This window comes from Anneissia japonica, unplaced genomic scaffold, assembly GCF_011630105.1.
Source record: "Anneissia japonica isolate Jap-2015-1 unplaced genomic scaffold, ASM1163010v1 scaffold199_len4679917_cov187, whole genome shotgun sequence".
Lineage (NCBI taxonomy): Eukaryota > Metazoa > Echinodermata > Crinoidea > Comatulida > Comatulidae > Anneissia > Anneissia japonica.
The window spans coordinates 1,588,811-1,601,455 of NW_022686322.1; the positions used below are offsets into that span (position 1 = coordinate 1,588,811).

Sequence of the window (12,645 nt, forward strand, 5' to 3'; positions counted from 1 at the left end):
CCAATCATTTTTTGGGGGGAAAACTGATTTGAAAAAGCATTTTTACAGCCTGAAAATTTATTTCTTGGCACTTACGTAGAGAAGCATATAGGGCTGTCATGACAAAAGCGTCATCATTGATCAAAACAAGAAAATTTACTTTTATATATTAATATTCTTCACATTACAGTATAAGCTTTAAAATGATGGGTCATTTACCAGAATCAACTTAATATTGCCAAAGTTAAGAGTAAAAGTATTACAGCTTTTTTTTTCACTGCATTAAATCATACAATGCTATCACATTTTCAGTTTAACATTTAGCGAGAGTACACTGGTTTTGAGATGGCAAGCCTTATATTCTTAAAATTTGTTGAAAACATGGAGGGGCAGAGTATAATAGTACTGATAATTTCATTTTATTTAAAAAATAGCCTCACCAAGGGCAAAAGAAATACAAAAAGTACACAAAAAATAAATAAAAAGTGCACAATAAACTTGAACTAAATACTGTATATGATACTGACAAAAACATCAATAAATAATAATTTGGAAAATACCACAACAATAAAATTAGAAATAACAATGGCAGCGGTGACAACAACAATAATATGAATAAATAAAAATAATATAGTCTGTAAGAAGCTTCAAATTTTTGATAAAATTATAATCACAAATAATACCCCAGTGCCATCCAGTATTTTATTTATAGGGCTACCTCCCGAGGTCAGTGTCTTTGTGGCAGTGGGCACTCCAGAACTTATGGTAAAACAATTATAGGCACCATTGTCATAGCAACTTCAGTACCAGAGAAAATTGTAAGAATTCAGACACCAGAAAGTTCAGTTGTAGACTAGAGTTGGAGCCCAAAACAATTGGTAAGACTTTTTCTGATTTGAATTTTATAATAATGTAATTGTGCTACATACTATAATTTGACTTTATTATTACAGTAATTCATGCTATTTGACTGGTTACAGTCTAGACAGATATACAGTAATAGTTACAATACTGTACGGTAAGGTGTGGCAACCAAAATTGAATCTTGAATCTGAACTACATTTTTTTTTTTATATTACTATTGCTCTGTATATTATACACACACAATACATAATGTACAGTACTGGTACTCACATACTGTACACAAATGCAGAAGTTAGAATCCTTATTAAGGGGATACAGTACCTCCAGGACAAAAAAAAATGTGCCCTTAAATTCTAATAATAGGGATGTCTCCTAGGAGTTGGCTGTAGTGTTAAATGATACTTTTATTCATTTCATGGCTAACAAAGTGATTTTAAGGAAGGGTTCAACTGTATGCATTCACATATCCATTACCATCTTGCATCAAGTTGCTTCAGAATAGTCTGCACTTGCAGGCCACAAATTTACAAGTTAAGTGGTGAAATTATAGATCATGTGTTTATCATAAAAGGCAGATATTATGGAACATTCAAGTACAGTATAATTTACATTGGCTGCTTAAATCTGCCACCATCTTTTTTATCTACTATTAAATTAACCCAAAAATATAATATAAAATAACACATTCACTCCCACATTCTTTTTCACAATAAAAAAATTTAATCATTTAATTTCTTTTAACTAATCATAGTCTTTAACAGTATTAGGCATATAAGGCATATTTTGTAATTGTTATATCATACCAAGTAATCTATGGACAAGCAGCCATTTCCAGGCTCAACTATATGATCATCCATCAGCATCTTTAGAGTGACTCCACGCCCTGTCAGAACCGATGATCGCCTTTGTTTCATCCATTGACCAGGGCTTGAGTCCAAGCTATCGTTATCTTCTTCCATAGAATTGCAATCATCTTCTAGGACTGAGTTTTCTGTAGAGGAAGCATGGTAAAGTTACCTTATTATATTATTGTATAGTCAACATGTTTTTTCCTTTATAATTATATGTAAAGCGCATAGAGGCACTGCGCAATATGTGCTATATAAATGTAAGTATTATTATTATTAAAGTTATTCTTCTACATACTGATGGCCTGACAACAATGTATTTTATAATTATATAAAACATGCATTTTTTCAGGGCACTATAAAGTGATAAAATGAATATCATCTCCATATAGTCAGTTACACAGTATCTGAATTTTTGAACTCATCATCATTATCTTCATCATCAACATCGAATTACCATCATCATCTGCATCACCATCGTCATCATCATTACCATCATAATCATCATCATAATAACTATTATCATTAAAAATTACAATAATTCAGTCATACAGTAGCCACAATAAATTTCTCTTCAAAATAATTGGGAAATAATTCAAGAAACCAACAGTAATATTATTTTAATTTTGTCAGATTTTAATTATTATCTAAATCATAAATTACTGTATGCAATTGTAATATATTTCAATAATTTTAAATAAGTTTTAAGTTTTATTATTAATCATTGAGACAAAATCATACAGTTATAGAGTATAGCAATTAATCTTATATCATTGAAAATTTCAATAAAGATTTAAAACAAATGTTCCTGGTATGTTCACATGCCTATGTGCTGATCTCTCCAGGGAGTCGGGCGAAGTATGTGCCAAAACATATTGATTCAATAAAATGAGTATCAACGTAAATCATAATAGTACATGCACAACAACAGCTGATAAATATTATTTAGGAACATTCTCAATTATACCCTATTCAGACTACACTCGCTTGCGATCGGTTGCGATGTAATCGGTGGTAATCCAAAACTGATTACTCCCGATCGCAATCAACGAACGCATTCAGACCAACACAAACAAACTTTACATTCTAGGGCCTAGGCCTGACCTCAGCCAAACAGTGCCTGTAGAATTCGTTGTGATTCGTTGCGATCAGATTCCGTGGTAATCAGGTTAAATAGCCAGTACGTGGTTGCAAAACTGTAGTGACCCTTCCAAAGCTTTGTTTGCTTGGTTCAATTCCATCTGATCTCAATATGTTTGAACTGAAGGGCTGAAATGTGATTTATGATAGTGGACCGTCTTTTGAATGTTTAAGCCGTTGGTCCTGTGTGCAATAAAATGGCCCATGGATGCATGTCATAGGAATGCAGGGGGACTGTCTCAGTCCCCGGTTTTACACATTGGTACTGCCCAATTCAAACCAGAATGGCTCCAAATTGGAAGATTTTTAACAAACACATATTTGACAAGGGAGATGTAAGATAATAACAAATAATAATAAATAATTATATTTTAATTTTATCTATCTGTTTTGACAAACCAAGGAGAAACTCTCCCTGATCAAACAAATAATAACTGGAATACAATTAAACAAACTAAAAAAAAACATTTAATATAAAAATAACGCTAAAAAGAAAAGATCGACGTTTCGACTCCTTCATGGTGTCATTTTCAAGATCAAATGATGAAGTGAAAAATATACAGCAACTATAATCAATAGAAAAAAGCTAATCTACAATGAAAAAACACAAAGAATTTTCAATCTGCATGCATGCACAGTCATTATATTCATTAAACACTTACAGTAAATATTGTTGTAAATTAATTAGTACTAGGCCTAATAAATGAGTATAAATAGGCCTAGGCCTAGGGGGCCTACTACTACTATACTAGGCCTAGTACTAGTAGTAGTAGGCCTAGGCCTAGCTAGGATGTAATAATTAATATACCTACTACTACTAGTAGGGGCCTAAGTTGGTCTATTCCAAATTATCGCCGAGAGTACTTACGGAATTATACTAGGCTTTTAGTAGTACTGTAATAACAAGATTGCATTTTATCCCGACCTATATAAAGCCGATGCATACAGATACAACAAGTTTAAAGTATCGAAGACTCAACAGGCATAGCCGGGCCTAGCTGCTACTTTAGCTAGCTAGACGCCTAGACGACCTGTCTAGCCTAAATAAACAATGTTGTTTACAAGTTCGAAGACCAATGAAATAAAACATATAATTTAGGAATAAATAATTATTATTTCCATACCCATTTCTAATACAGGAGTAGAGTGTCAGAGTCGAAATTCAACGAAATTCCTTTTTGTAAAGTTTCTTTGTTGTGTATGCAACTCCTATGAAACACCGCCAAGTTAACCGCAATAACTTCAGCTGCATTATCATCATCGATGATCTCAACAGATCGGACCAGCCGTCGATAATCGTGTTGGACCGTGTGATATCCATGAGATCTCTGCACATGCGTGTGGATACTTCCATTACTTCTCCAGGTAAAAAATACACGTTCAGGATCACAACAAACCTCGTAGATCGTTGTGTGTTGTGTGTCGTCCATGGTCAGTCTAGTCAAACTTTGTTGTGACGGAGATTATGCCGATGCCTAGGGATAAGAGAAGACGACGTAAGGAAGTACTTTAATGCAATAAAATTTTAAGAGTGCCACCCTATGTAAGTTATGTAATTTTCTGTTGGAATGGTAGTTGACTCGATTTGATGACAACAAGATATTCGTTTTTCTTTACTTATTAGGCTAGGCCCACCCACTGCCCTTTTATCAGCAGGAGGAGAAAGCAGAGGAAGTAAGTAAGGTGCTAATTTAAAGGCCCGCTGTTTCATGCTACATCATAGATAAGGGCAGTAGCTTGGCCCTAGGCCTGATCCTGGGCAATGCCAAGTAAAGTATATTCGTCACATATTTTACGCCCGCTCCTAGCTTGTATTTAAAATTATAGGATGGGCCAGCAAGTATTTATTATAGTTTTACTTGCACCAATTGGGTTCTCCAACATTCTTTTTTTTTGTCTGCCACACCGACCTTGACATGTATGTACTTAAAACAGTTTTACTCCATGTCCACACTTTTGGAATCTCAAAAGCACCCACGTATAAACAATTCAGCCTACAGAGGGATTAGTCCTAGACTTAAATAGCCACAAACAATTTTACATTCAATTTTAACGAGTTTTATAAGAATATAATTGTCAAATTTGCACAAAAATTATTAATCATGCTGAAAAAATACTCTGATAAGGTAAGTTTTAACAACGACGATAAAATTATTATAAATGATTATGTTTTCAATTAGTAATATCAAACTGCAGGTATTTCAGTTTAGAGTAAAAACAAGGATGATAAATAAGACAATATGCAACATTGAAATACACATTAGGATATATTTGCTCAATCCCTTTGAAACTGTGCACAGTTTTGAAAGCAGTGTAATAAATTCCTTTTGCACTTTCTAGTCAATGCAAGGTTCTCTTTCAAAAGTACAAATCCAATAAACAAAATTATAAAAGATTTTAATTCAATAAGCAATTCTTCTTTTGTATTTTCTGTACTTCATATTGCATACTTGATTATATATTTAATTTCTCTTTTCAGAGTGCATTTAGGTTAGCTAGTAGTAAGAGATGGCACCAAAGAAAAACAAGATTAAAAAGACTTGCAGTTCTAGTTCATCGAAGTTTTCTGTGACTTCATCAAAGAACCGCTTCAAACCCTGCAATTCAAAATACACATTGAACAGAGACACTCTGACTGAATTCAGAAGGAAGACGATGTTGGAACAGAACAAGATGAGAAAAACCGGGCTGTTCTGCGACGTTGTGCTGAAAGCTCAGGGACAGATAATCAGAGCACACAAATCTGTTCTTGCGGGTCACTGCGATTACTTCCGCACAATGTTTACTATCGACATGGCTGAAAGTCGTAAAAGTGAGATTGAATTGCACGACATTGATTACGATGCGTTGGCAGCTGTTGTAGATTTCCTTTACACTGGATCCTTCAGAATTGAAGATGAAAAATTAGATGAACTACTTGCTGCTTCTTGCATGTTTCAAATGAAGGAGTTACAGTCTATTTGTGTCAAGACATTTGAAAAAGACTTGCGAGCCACAAACTGTCTTAGTGAGTCCTTCATATATTTGAAATAATATCCAGTAGAAATGTTGTAGAAAATAGTAGAGCCCCTCTCCTTTTGGACATCCCTGTTAAAGTTGGCAGCCCAATAAGTTGATACTATTTTGTTTACAAACCAACTGAAAAATATCTTTTAAAATTATGGCACCTTTTCAAGGGACACCTGTATTATTATTATGATTACCCTTTTTCCCATGGTCCTGAATGTGTACCCTTGATTGGGTTATACTGTATTAGGTTATAAAACAATACTATTTAATAATAAGCAATTAGTATAGGTGCATATCATACACTAGATGACAATTATTATATGAAGGCTAGATCAATGCATGAAACAATTTCAAGAAATGAGCACTGGATAACCCTTTAAACCCATAGGATTGTTTTAAAATGGGTTTGCCCCGTCTTCAAGAGAGTGCTAGAGCCTAGAATATACCTTGCGGGTCACGATACATGCACATTTTTTTTACCTTTTTCACCCACAACAGTTCAGTAATGACAAAATAGTGCACAGTTTTGGAATAGGAGAATAACAGTTACTGTACAATGATGATGTCATGGTTGATAGCACATGAATACATTTGACAATTTTGTCAATGAAGATAACACAGTCAGACATCCCTACATATTCTCCTCTGGGATTTTTTATTTCTTTACATCTTCAATGATCATCCTATAAAACTGGATGATATAAAACATATTTTCTAATTAATATTTTTCATTGCATTCTCAATTTCAGGGATTCATACACTGGCTGATATGTTAAACTTAACGACACTCAAAGACAAAGCTGAGAAGATTATCTGCCTCAAGTTTGCTGCCATCATGCACCATGAAGATTTTCTTGCGTTAGAGGCAAAAAAGCTAGCAGTTATATTGCAATGGCCATCGCTAAGTACTGGTAGGTTTGCTTGTCTGCTGAGAGAACCAGTGATGGCTCCCCCATCAGACAGGCCTGGACTCCCTGTTGTCAGACGCACGACTAGTTCGTCGCATCAAAAATTTAAAAAAAATAATAATTTGCCTATCTAAATAACGTTATTTTGATTGCCAATCCCTAATATTGTGGTCTCAAATCACATTTTGGACCATACTAAGCCATAAAAACTCTCCCCCTGTTAAGCCTACAAGGGATTTTTTATTCTGGGCCGTCGGTCAAGGCTCTAGTCGGCCCTATGGTTCGGAACCCCTTCATCGGACACGTTGGACCCTTTATCATGTCGTCAGCTCTGAAATTAGGCCTAGGCCTAAAGTAAAAAAATCCAACCAAATCACTGTCATTTCCAAATATGCTTGGACAATACAGTCATTTTGTTGCAGTCATTTACTTACTGAGGTTAGAACCTTATCTTTCCATTCCATTGAGTTAACCAACTTTAACATTCTTTTTCTGTTGGCAGGTCTAGTGCAAGATGAGGATATCATCCTACGTGCTGCACTTGATTGGCTGAATTACGACCACAACAAACGCCTTCCGCAATTTGACCTTGTCCTATTGAGTGTCCGCCTAGGTCGTACATCATCCAATCTACTTAAGAGTATTCATACAAGTGGAATTTTGTCCAATAATCCAAGTATGCATGTTTTAATATTGATAATACCTCCGCCAAAGGAGGTTATGTATTCTATTTATGTATTTCTATCTTTTTTGTTAGCAATATTACTCAAAAACTAATGAATGGTCATCATAAAATTTAGTGGAATAGTACATAATAATCAACGAAAGACACCATTTAATTTTCTAAACGACAGATCAAAGGACAGGTTATAGAAATTCAATTTTTTGGAATCGCCCCTCTCATATTCAGGCAGCACTCTGGAAAATAATTTGCCTGAATAGGACGGGCTATTCCATTATTTCTATGAGGGTATAATAATGATAATATTTTATGCAAAGTTTTTTTTATGAATATTTATTGTTATTATTTTGAACTTGTAATACTGTATTTATATTGTATTATCATTACTTCTATTACTGATTACATTTCTGTGAATAGCACAGTATGTTTCTGTTCTCTTAAATTTATAGAATGTGCCGAAATTATTGAGAAGTTTGCTACACAATTTCCAAACTGCCAAATGCGTGTGTACGATTTACATCCACGTTCGCCATCAACGCATGTGTGCATCATAGGAGGTTACAAGCAATCACCGCGTGTAAGGTAATGATGGGTAGTTAAAATCACTTTCCATGGATAAGAAGACTTATTTCCAGTGAGTCCTTTTTGTGGTGATTGGGCAGTACACTGGGAGACATTCCCCTACTCTTTTCCAAAGAGTGTACTATGTTCTTTAACATATGCACATGGGCCATAATGCACTGAGGACGGCGTAAATGTCTCATCCGAAAGACAGTTTGCTATCGTAACTGGTGATTCAGCCCTCCAGTTGAAATACAAGGAGAGCAGTGATGGGAATTGAACCGGGGGACCAAAAGATCTAAATGGTTTACCACACACACAGGGGCTACCACCAGTTTAGCCAATTGAGCTAAGCTGCTCTCAAGTAACAACAGTGGATAGTGTTTTCCCTGTTGCCCTGTGGGAGGATAGGTATCATTTCCATTTGGAAGGATATATGAAGTTGTGAGTGAAGAAAAATACATAGGAAATGTGGCTTTTTAAATAAATAGCTTTTTACAGGAGAGGAGAATTTTTCTCATTTTAAAGAATGACAAATGATTAATTTTACAGTTATGTAGCAATTGCTCTATCGTGATAGCAGAACTCATAATTTTTTTAATTACCATCTACAGTAATGCTCGTTCAGAAGGGAGAACAATCGAGGTGCTAAAGATAACTGACAGAGAGGCAACATGGGTCGGAGGAACAATACTAAGGGTCGGCATGAACCACCACACTGCACTTGCATTAAACCATGAAGTTTATATCCTGAGTACCAACATTAAAAACGAGTATGAATTGTACCAATACGACCTCTTAGAACATTCATGGACCCTTACAAAGAAGGTCGAGGAAGATTCCATGTGGTACATGATTGGAGAACATGTGGATTTTGTGCGAGCTGTAGATCATCAGCATAATTACGTGTATCTCTGTGGGTATGGTACATGGAGAGAGGGTGGTAATAAAGGAAGCAAAAGTTGCCGAAGAGTTCTTAGGCTCGATATGAACTCAAACACATGTAAAGAATTACCACCCCTTCCAGATAATAGGTAAAGTAAGCTTATATATTTAATAGCTGACTGCAAAGAGTGTAGAACTGCTAGAGGTCACAACTGTCAGGGTTTCCCTGAAACGGAATCCTATTTTGAAAAGCACTACTACAAACTAGAGGGCACCCTTCAAAAGAATGTACAAGGCATACGTATCGAGCACATGCTGCATCTGTAGAATGCATTCAAAGTCTAATAGGGTGCCCCCTATCTCGTGGTGGTACTTCACATTTTATTTCATTGTGTGCATTTAAAATATAGATAGTTGGACCTTGCAGTTCTATACTTTTTGTTGAGTGACAATTACCACACGGCTCTTCCAAGGCAAAACAACGTAACTTAACAAAAATATAAAAGCAGTTACGTTGTTTTTGCCATGGGATGGCCGTGCATTATTATAAATTTAGATGCCTTTCGATACCTGGTAAATTGCACTCTCGGACTCTAAAAATGCTTTTTTAAAGTATTGTCCCCGAATAAGTGATCGGCTTCTTCCCTGACTGGGCCTAGGGTGCTCTTCGATGGGGTCCTGTGTCTTCTGGACACCCAATTGCTGCCGCCATAGTTTTTATGATACATGAATTGAGTGTGATTAAGAATTGTCCGATGATGCACTTTTTGAACTAAGAGAATTTATATTCTAACAGATTCTATCACAGTGCGATTGTGATGGATGGTTCCCTGTATGTTGTTGGGGGAACAGATTGGAAGAATGAGGCAAAAGCAGGTGTATTAATGCTAGACCAAGAGAAGGAGGAATGGGTGGACAAACAGATGATGAACGTTAAACGAATTGCAGCTGGATTAACCACTTTGAGTAAGTAATAAATAAAACAGAAATAATAAAAAATATTCCAATAATAATTATAATGAAATTGTAGAGTATTTACCTTGTCAATCTATTTATTTTAACTATCTTTATAGAGTTTGTTTTCTCATTTAGCAAAATAGTTCTATAAAAAGCATCTTAGTGGAAGGGAAAATAAAATTTTGTTGATAAATATAAAAATGTGAGTGCATCTGGAAAAGTAACAGAGGATACTGTAAAACCCTTATTGAGTTCCGATGGGGGAAGCTATCAATACTGTATTACACTGATAACATTGACTCATGCTTTGTCTTCTTAGATGGGCATTTATATGCAATTGGAGGAACAAACATGGTAGCTAGACAAAAGACAGTAGAACGCTATAATCCAAGGACAAACACGTGGAGTGCTGTTGGAAACATGAACCGAGCCCGCGCCTACCATGGTGTTGTGACAGCAGGGGGATGTATATATGCAGTAGGGGGTAAGTTTTTTTGTGGATAGCATTTAAAAACAAATCTTGTCATATATTTCAACAAGGAATGCTAATGGAACCCTTTTGCAGTTATTTATATAATAGTGTAGAACCCCTTCTTTGGAATACTCCTATATTATATTGTCATTTTTTTGGCTTTGAAGCAAGGGATAAAAGCACTGATAAAAACATTGATAAAATGAGTGTGTTTTCTTAAGCAAGCCTTCGAAAGTTAGTCCATTTTAGGGATTTCCATTTTCCTATGTTAATACACTGTGTAATTTGATAATTGCCACCAGTTGTATTTAGGGACCCAGTTAGCAGTGCTCATTCTGCACTACTGTTCTCCAAACACCTGTGAAAATCTCATTAGCAAGGTGCTAACTGACTGTTCTATATATATTTTAACAGGAATTTTAAACCCAGAGGCTCCCCCCCCCCTTTATAGGCACTTGGCTCTTGCCATCTTACTAGGTATCATAACTTGCAGTACTGTTCTTTCTCTTTACTTATTTTATCTGGCATATACTATTATTGTTGAACAAGTTTTGAATGTAAAATGCATACAATAATTCTACCTAGCACTCCAAAGAGGGAGATTTTGTTTTCAGCAGAACCTGGACAATTGCTGAACACAAAATTTTAAGTGAGAATGAGATACTATATGAAATATGTTGTTTTTCGTTCTAGGAAAATCAAATAGCAGCGAAGAAGGTGGAAATAGCAATGTTTTAAATTCTGTTGAGGTGTATGACCCCGAGGCAAACCAATGGAGCATGCTCCCAGAAACAATGTCAAGTGAACTCTGCCGGATGACACTCTGCGTTGTATGAAGAACAGTTCTCACTTTCATCCACTTGTCCATCCCCTTGGTCAGTGCTGGTTGGTTAAAAAAAAATCTTCGATTTAAGAATAACATGGTGCAAGATGGAAGTAAACCTATCTTGTTGAAAAAAAGTTATATTCATTGTAGAACCCAATTCCGATGATTATACACCTTGTCTGTTACATTTTTTATTATATAATTTATTTGTATTATTATTTTATTTTAGCATTATTACTGTTTTTGTTAATATTATTCTGAATCCACAATCATAATATATCTTTAAGTGATCTGGATAAACATATACTATATTTATAATGTTTCTTATTTTAGGTTTTTTTTATAAAAAATATTTAATAGAATCTATAGAGGCGGTGTTTCAATAACTGACCAAATTTATATCATTTAATGAGTAGGTTTATACATTTCTTCATAGAAACTTGCCATCTGGCATTGTCTTTAAGGAGATGTAAGGCATGCTGTGTTTGAAAGGTCCTACTGTAAACTTTATAAACATGTGAATATAAAGAAACTTTACCGAGCCTAAATAATATGAAGAAAAACATGTTTGTTGATCAAGTTTTTTAAAAACTAGGAGGAAAAGGTCACAGTATATATATATATAGGCCTATTAGGCTCCATTGACTCTGTCACATACAATGACCTAATGAATTTTCCCATATATGGGTATGGTTTAACATTATGTCCATATATGGAGTACAGTCTATGTACACACATAGATACTCATTGCTTATATGGATGTTTGGTTATCTGCAGAATTTTTAGTATCTTTTTGCTTTTGGAGGTAAAAATAAAAGTGGCCCTAAACAAAATAATAAGAGAGAGAAAATGAGAAACAGTTTTTTTTTTTTAATTTGGCCATTAAAATATTGAGCATATAATATCATTTGATTTCACTTTGAAAATATGTAAATTACAAATTTTGTGGTAGGAGGTTTGGTTAGAATGATTTGATTAGAAACCATCTATAAGACTACCAACCAAGAACCAACTAAATAAACCATGGAAACTAAGATTTTCCTACTAGCAAGATCAATGAATAAAACTAATATAAGATTAGTAAAAGAAGTATATTAAGGCGGCCACGTGAAAAAAAAATTCTTGATCGTCACATCCCTACTTGAGAAAAGTGTCCATTATCTTTGTTGTTAAAAACCACAAATGCATAGAACTCTACTTGAGACATCTAACACTGGTTGGATAGATTAGTCTGGGAGTGGGGGTTAACTTGGACAATAGAATATAAAGTATTGTTTGAAGAAGAACATAAAGCACATATACAAGATTTGGGTACCAGTGCCTGATTGTCCTAAGCCTGTGAGGTTAAAATAAAATAAACCTACCTACTAAAAAAAAAGTTTCTTCAGATGGTCTACTAACAAAAACCATTTAGGTAAATATATGCAGGTAGCCCAGAAAATTAGTATCATAACTATTACAACAATGTTTTTCTGATTTTAGAAACATTGTATTATACTGTATTAAATTTAAAA

General features: G+C 34.7%; 2 protein-coding genes across 5 annotated transcripts in view; one reads left to right on the forward strand and one right to left on the reverse strand.

Moving 5' to 3' along the window:
* The window catches only part of LOC117115338 (MPN domain-containing protein-like), an 18,739-nt gene extending 14,592 nt beyond the window's left edge, over positions 1–4,147 (reverse strand). For both annotated transcript variants that reach the window (XM_033259098.1, XM_033259091.1), the window contains exons 1-2: positions 3,956–4,147; positions 1,647–1,834 (exon numbers count right to left, since the gene is read on the reverse strand). In XM_033259098.1, the coding sequence (XP_033114989.1) occupies positions 1,647–1,834; positions 3,956–3,959 (192 nt within the window). In that variant the 5' untranslated portion in view covers positions 3,960–4,147. The remainder of the gene's footprint in view (positions 1–1,646; positions 1,835–3,955) is intronic.
* A 77-nt stretch (positions 4,148–4,224) lies between these two features.
* LOC117115320 (kelch-like protein diablo) lies at positions 4,225–12,178 on the forward strand. Of its 3 annotated transcripts, none has more exons than XM_033259082.1 (9): positions 4,225–4,327; positions 5,311–5,838; positions 6,590–6,751; positions 7,251–7,424; positions 7,880–8,012; positions 8,606–9,025; positions 9,673–9,842; positions 10,153–10,317; positions 10,999–12,178. In XM_033259082.1, exons 2-9 carry the CDS (start codon positions 5,340–5,342, stop codon positions 11,139–11,141), a joined length of 1,866 nt encoding a protein of 621 aa, XP_033114973.1. In that variant the 5' UTR covers positions 4,225–4,327; positions 5,311–5,339; the 3' UTR covers positions 11,142–12,178. The 3 variants fall into 3 exon arrangements, with proteins under 3 accessions (XP_033114973.1, XP_033114955.1, XP_033114965.1); XM_033259064.1 differs by having other exon boundaries at positions 4,228–4,374; XM_033259074.1 differs by lacking the exon at positions 4,225–4,327 and adding an exon at positions 4,391–4,505.
* Positions 12,179–12,645: the final 467 nt, after the last annotated feature.